Genomic DNA, 7,500 nt, shown 5'->3' on the forward strand with positions numbered 1-7,500 from the left:
GTTTACATATGTGCTTCTTATTGCACTTGGTCATCTAGTAATCCTAAGCGTACCTTTTTTAAAAACATCCACAGCTTGGACACTAACCAACATGTTCCACAATTTCGTGAGTTCGCAATTTTTTGTGTACTTTGGCCCCCTTCGAATTTAAAGAAAAGGACACATAATTGTATGTATTTAAGAATGTGGGTTTGCGAATGAAGAGTATACAACGATCTTTCGCAAGAATTTGTGTGCTGAAAACGTCGTAGAGATCGTGAGTGTTTCGGTTACGTTGAATGAGATTCAGTGAAATCCTATCGAAGTGCCTTCCTGGTTACGGTATAATTTGCAATATTTGAACCTTTAAGACATATGTACTAAACCACTGGTCATTGCTATTAATGTTTTAATTCAATTAACTGCTTGTTTCTTACTGTGTAAATTGTAATTCCGTCAAAATTTTAATTTTTTATGATTTAGGCATTTGGTTCTTGTAAGAGGGACGTCGATATCTTTGTTTACCCACTTTGTTTATTTTTTATAATCACCTACCAGGGAATTTGTAAAGCTGGTGAGGTTAAAATACATGTGATAAGTAGTGCTTTCAACCTAAAATCAGTAAAAAATAGTTTAAATTGGTTGAATTCACACAATGACATCCAACATTGAAGTCGGCTACCCTTTAGAATCGAAGACATGTGTAAAAATGTACGGAGATTGTCAACATCTGCCACGTCAGTTCTTCCTAAGTACTGGGCCATTACGTGAGATGTGAGAGTCTAAATTTCACTAAGGGTTTACTAAACTTGGAGGAGAAAAGGCGTTAAAAATCAAAATCATTTTGTAGTGATTGAGAGATTGAATGAAGAACTGATGTGTTGATTGAATGCATGAATGAATGAATGAAGACTGATGGGATGAATGGAAGAATGGTGAAACAAATATAAATGTATCATTTTCAGAAAAAAATCTGAGTGTACTTCACAGGGATCAAGCCATGACCTTCAGATTTTTAAAGTTGATAATATTACTGTCCTCCCATATTGTTTTGGAGTGGAAATCTAAATTGTGACCCCATCACATTGGCAGTAGTAATTATTGAGAAGATAAATTTTTGGCCTTAAAAATGTTTTGGAGATCTAAATTATGACCTAAAAGATAAATGCTGTCTTAGGGTCATGTTTATAATCCTATAGTGTTTTGATCTAGGCCTTGATCTAAGCTACTGTGCTTTGCATAATGGGAGTCCATACACCTAAAAAGTAAAGTGGACATTAAATCCCAGGTGTATTGTCCAAGGCACCTGTGTGCCAGACAGGAGATACTCAGTCACAGGTAGTTTGAAAACAGTGGCTTGTACCTCAAGCTCAAAGTTAAAGCTGTCGACAAAAAATGCTATTTAATCCAACCTTCAACCAGGCTTTATTTTAAAAATTTAACAGTCTTATCAGTGGCAACCATAACACGAGACATAATATTTATAAAAATTAATGAATGAAAATATCCTAGATTAGATTCATTTATATAACTTTACATAATAAAAGGAACTACTACACCAATCAAAGGAATATTTTCATCATAATGATAAAGAATTAGTTGCGTTCGCTATTGGGAGAACACAGTTTCTAATCTTGGGTGTCCTGTGCATAGGCTGAGCTTTAGCAAGTTTTACGTTTTTTGTTCGTCTGCTTTTTCAGTGCTATCTTGAATTATGTCATACATGCATCACATGCATAAATGAGATTGAGATTTGGGAAGGGACGTTTCTTAGTAATAATCTTTCAAATTTTCATAAATTTAGTTTTTGTGATGTCCTCACCTTTTGATGCCAAACTTTCCATTTTTAGCCACATTCCACAAGCCTTACATGACAGTCTTAACATAAATACATTGTATTCATGGCATATCAGCCTCCCAATGAATGCACTTCATAATCATTGATTACTCGTAGATTTTTGTCCCCGAAAGCGATGAATGGTCAAGATTCCATTAAATATGAGTATTCCAATTGAAAAAAAGCCACTGTGGAATGCACTGCAATAATCAGAGATTAGTATTGATCATTAACTAAAATACTCAAGTAGGGCTTTTTAAAATTTATTACTGATCAGCAGATACAATGGTAACAATTTCACATGGTAATGGGGTTCCAAACTGTAACAGTTATACAGAAGTAGCTATACTTATATGTCTCAGTGTATTTGGTAACAGTTACTAAAAGGCATCATCCCTCAGTTAGTCAGGGTTGGACCCAGCCAATTTTGTCCTCAAAACAGACAATAATAATATTTATGCACTATTCTTACCAATGACAAATGTTGAGATGGCCATTTTTTCTTTCTACAGAGCATGTTTATTTTCTTACACTACTTGAAGGGAACACCATTTCAGACGGCAGATCAGGGCAAAGCACGGCGACTCACACACTGGGAGCAGCTTAACAACGGGGAGCAGTTCACAGGAACAAGAAAGTTCTTCACACTTGTTCCAATCTTTTTGTAAGTCAGGGCTAAATAAAGTATAAATCTCTTAATATAAAAGAGTCACCCTGATGGAATTTGAAGGCTGTTCTTGTGATGTGCCTGACATTTCTGCTGTCTGTGCAGAAGTCATCTATGATAGTCCAGGCACATTACTTCTGCTCAGGTTTTTCACAGGACAGCACTCACCAAGTTCTGGTTGGTCAAAGGAATCAAATCCTTCCTGGTTTTTCAGTTAAAAGGGGAGGAAAGCCGGGGGTGGCGAAGGCAAAACACAGCTGGCCAAAGTCTCCACTAACTGTGTCATTAGTTGTCTTGGCGGGCTACCTACAGTCTCAGACATAATTAGTTGGGACACTTCATGCGAACGTCCTCTATTCCCTTCTCGTGCGTCCCCTGCCCCTCTCAATGTTGTGTATCGCAGTTCAGTCACCGAATCTTTCACAGCAACATTGAGAGGGAAGGAAGAGGCATAAGTGTCCCAACAATTATGTCTGGGACTGCAGTCTCAGACATAATTAGTTGGGACACTTCATGCGAACGTCCTCTATTCCCTTCTCGTGCGTCTCCTGCCCCTCTCAATGTTGTTTATCGCAGTTTAGTCACCGAATCTTTCACAGCAACATTGAGAGGGAAGGAAGAGGCATAAGTGTCCCAACAATTATGTCTGGGACTGTGTAAAAGAGGAATTCTTGGTATGTGAGTACTCGGCAGCTGTATTGGCGGGAAATCGTATCATACTTGTGTGTGTACACGTATCAGAGCGACATTAAATGCTGGGAGTAATGAACGATTGTAAGCTGAAGAAGAAATCATTACACGAAATAAGTGTTCCCTTATTTTCTTTAAAGAGTGTAACGTTAACATTTCATAGACAAAACGATAAAGATATCAGCGGTCACGTTTGGGTTGAAGTAGCGATTGCGTGATACCTCAACAGTTTTTCACATGGTAAACAAAGATCTCTGGGTTAAATGAAAACAAATAACACGCGCTATAGTAGAAGGTGGTTGTAGGTTGTTACTATTCCCAAAAGAGGGGCGGCGTTTATTGCACAGATACGTCGTACTACGTTTATGATGGAGTTTATCAATAGAGAGGCTGAAGCATCTAGCGTCTGTGATGAGGATGATGGCCGTTGCAGTACAAGTGAGAGTTTGAGCGCACGAGATGTGAGGCGAGTTTACCTCATTACTTATAGTCAAGCAAACAGAGACATTGTCCCCACACGCGAAGCTTTCGCGCGTATTGTTTTAGACGCATTTGAGAATGCAGTTCCTAAGTCCAATTGTACAGTTATTCATTGGGTCTGTAGTCAGGAGAGTCATGTTGCTGGGGTGTCCATTATCATATGGCCGTGAAACTGAGTGCTCGGAGACGCTGGCTGCGTGTGAGAAACTATATTGACCAGGAGTACGGAGTGAAAGTGAACTTTAGCGACAGACATGAGAATTATTACACTGCCTGGAGGTATACAACGAAGGAAGATAGTTTAGCTGTACATTCAACGAATCATCCCGATCTGCAGAATATTGGGGCACCGATAACGACGAATGCAAGTACCGCGTTTCGGGCGAGTCGGGTCGCAAATGGTGCCGACGGTGGGAAGAACAAGAAGCGGAAGAAAACACTTACAGTGTTTGAGGTGTCGCAAATTGCAGTTGAAAAAGGCATAAAAACGCGTTTACAGCTGGTAGCGTTAGCGAGTCAACAAAAAAGAGAGGGCAAAACTGACCTTGCCGAATTTATAGCAAACAGAGGAGCCAAAGCTGTTGAGGAAGCCCTTAGTGTAGGCTGGGAAATGGAAAAGGCTGAGTTGGACTTGGCACGCTCCAAATTAACAAGGGTGGAAATTCTCTACCGTGAGATCGGGAGCCCATGTGTTGAGGGTTGCAGTGGCAGATGGCTGGGCAGGTTTTGCAGCATAATGACATTAGCTCCAATGAATTTTCTCAGGCAGTCAGAAATGTTTTAGAGTAAGGCCGTGGCAAGTATAGGAATGTCTTTTTGAAAGAACCCGCGAATTGCGGTTAAAACGTTTCTTCTGAACCCGTTAAATATCGTGTTCAGAATTTTCACAAACCCTGCTACCACGACATTTGCCTGGCTCGGCGCAGAAACAGCAGAAGTTATATTTCTCAATGATTTCCGCTGGTGTTCTCAGATTATACCATGGCACAACTTATTACTGCTCTTGGAGGGGCAGAAAGTCCATCTACCAGCCCCAAAAAGTCATTTTTGTCAGGACATCGAGTTTGCCTCGGATACGCCTATTTTTTGCACAAGTAAAGAAGAACTGAGTTTGGTGAGAGGAGGAGTGCTTGACGAAAGGGAATCACAAATGATGAGAGTTCGGTGGAAGGTTTTTGCCTTCCACAACCAAATTCCCGAGGAAGAACAACAGATTATCCCTAGTTGCCCTCATTGTTTTGCGGAACTGATCTTGCCGCAAGTCTAGTGTACAGATGGTGTCACTGTTCAACGGGTCACCATAACGGGTCACCATACTTTGCAGATACTTTTTTCAAAATTCCCCTTGCATGTACAATGCAACACTAAAGGACAAGAACGTGGTGATTTTACTTAAGTGAAACTGCTTATTTTCATTCCATGTTGATACATGTAGGACGAGTTATTTAGATTTGGAGCATGGTGACACGGTTGTTCGCTTAATAAACAAACGAAAACGTCTTTATTGAATTATACGATGGTGACCCGTAGACACGTGAGGTACAACATCTTCTTTTGGGGTTCTAAGGGCAGGTTTTAAGTCGTTTGATATGACTTGCCCGTTATACGTCTCCTCCATCATTTGTGGCCAAGTATTCTGTTGTATTACTAGTTCTTAAGCAATGTATTTTGTTAAAAACATTCCGAACCGGATGTCACCATTTGGTGCAAAGTGAATTAACATCGCGTGTAAACATTCTAAGACTTTTGAATGTCACACCTGCTTCTCGAATGATGTTGTAAAAGTTATTTGTGTTTTGCTCCCCCAAAAGCTGTTTTATCCATGGCAGAGAACGATAGATAATATTGAGCATAGCTGGGAAAAAAAATTCTTGAACCGTTGTGTGCACGCACAGGGACAAAGAAAAGTTGTGTTAAGTGCTTTAACTGTATTATTCCTTTGACTGAGACAGTTATATTTCCAGTGCTTAACGTAAATAGTTCTCCTTCCCGGGAAAAGGTGTATTTCATTACAGCAATTGTCAAAGATTGTTTAGGTTGTTGATTAATTAAACATTTAGTATTTTATGCGACCCCCCTTTACAGCAATTAGTTGTAAAATACGCTTAGGCATGGATGATATGAGCTTATTGACAGTATCGATTGGTACGGAATAAAAGGTGTTAATAACTCGGGTCTTAAACGCAGGATATGATTCTCTGGTAATTTGTTGCTCAATAACTTGTTTGTAGTAGTTTACGAGAAACCATAGGAAACAGGTTTTCGTGGCAAAGAGCGTCAGCACATCTCGCAGGGAACTTGAGTAAATTTGCACGGGTTCTCCTCATGGCAGCTTTTGCCAAAGTGGAATTTTGACATGGACAATTGTCTTGAACAAATAAGTTCTCATTCCCCTTATCTGACAGCGTAAACATTGTCGGGAAATGTTCATCGATGAAATTGGCAAAAAAGCGCCCCGTCATTTTTTCATACGGATGACAAAGAATTACACCTTTATTGTAGGAGATAGCTACTACAAGTCTCACATATTTTCCACCTGTTCCTTCTTTTTTGCCTTTGGCCAAACAACCAGTTGTAAGGCCTTCGCCACGTTTTCGCCAAATTCGTTCCTTCGGAGCCAAAGCCTGGTCTAAGGGATTTCTCTTATACGCATATGACACACAATCAAGATAGAAAGCCACACGTTTAGTCCAGATATCAGAACCGTGATCTTTTTTCATTTGTCGCGCAAACCTCAGCCTTTTCTTCATATCGAGGACCGTCAAGACACTTTTTTTACGCGCTTGTAGATAAAAATACCCTTGAGAATTTAGGAAACGGGACACTGTTCTCACTGATACCTTTTTGGAAGAAATTCCAGCTTCTTGCATAATTCTTTCACAGGAAAAGTTGCTCTCTTTCTCTCGAAGTCTTTTCATGGCTCTCAGAAGCCGTCTTCCGTCTCTCGAACTTAATTTGAACGGTCTTCCCCTTTGTCCTTGTTGTTTGTAACATGCTCTCATGGCAAGAATGCCTTCTTTCTTTATTCTCCACACGCTTCCCCTTGAAATGTGGCACATTTCGGCAACTTTCCGTATGGAGAAACCCTGAATTGTACACAGATAGTACACACGTGCTCTTGTGACACTATCAATGGGAAATTTAAAGACCATGCTGCAAACTCTCTATGGCAGTATTTTAAAGCTTGCGCTGAATACACTTTTTGCGAACTGGATATTGTTAACATTAAGGGTTTCTTTATATACATTGCTTAATTCCTCCCCTTCATTAGAAACAGAACATCCCTAAACTTAGGAAGTCACAACGGCCCACATTAACTGCGCCCCCTTGTGACCCCAGCACAGTCTTATGTCGTAATGTGTCAACACGTACTCAAATTCTTTACATTCCTTCTCCAACACAGTCTCAGACATAATTAGTTGGGACACTTCATGCGAACGTCCTCTATTCCCTTCTCGTGCGTCCCCTGCCCCTCTCAATGTTGTTTATCGCAGTTCAGTCACCGAATCTTTCACAGCAACATTGAGAGGGAAGGAAGAGGCATAAGTGTCCCAACAATTATGTCTGGGACTGCAGTCTCAGACATAATTACTTGGGACACTTCATGCCAACATCCTCTATTCCCTTCTCGTGCGTTACCTGTCCCTCTCAATGTTGTTTGTCGCAGTTCAGTCACTAAGTCTTTCACACCAAGATTGCGAGGGAAGGAGGAGGCAGAAGTGTCCCAACAATTATGTCTGGGACTGCAGTCTCAGACATAATTAGTTGGGACACTTCATGCGAACGTCCTCTATTCCCTTCTCGTGCGTCCCCTGCCCCTCTCAATGTTGTTTATCGCAGTTCAGTC

At 40.4% G+C, this 7,500-nt stretch overlaps 1 protein-coding gene across 1 annotated transcript in view; it reads left to right on the forward strand.

The window, feature by feature from the left end:
* The window catches only part of LOC138029876 (ORM1-like protein 3), an 8,271-nt gene that overhangs the window by 124 nt on the left and 647 nt on the right, over positions 1-7,500 (forward strand). Inside the window, exons 1-2 of the mRNA XM_068877753.1 lie at positions 1-106; positions 2,329-2,480. The exon at positions 1-106 is cut by the window's left edge and continues 124 nt beyond it. Of these exons, the coding sequence (XP_068733854.1) occupies positions 1-106; positions 2,329-2,480 (258 nt within the window). The remainder of the gene's footprint in view (positions 107-2,328; positions 2,481-7,500) is intronic.

The sequence above is a fragment of the Montipora capricornis genome, chromosome 1 (assembly GCF_036669925.1).
Source record: "Montipora capricornis isolate CH-2021 chromosome 1, ASM3666992v2, whole genome shotgun sequence".
Classification (NCBI taxonomy): Eukaryota; Metazoa; Cnidaria; class Anthozoa; order Scleractinia; family Acroporidae; genus Montipora; species Montipora capricornis.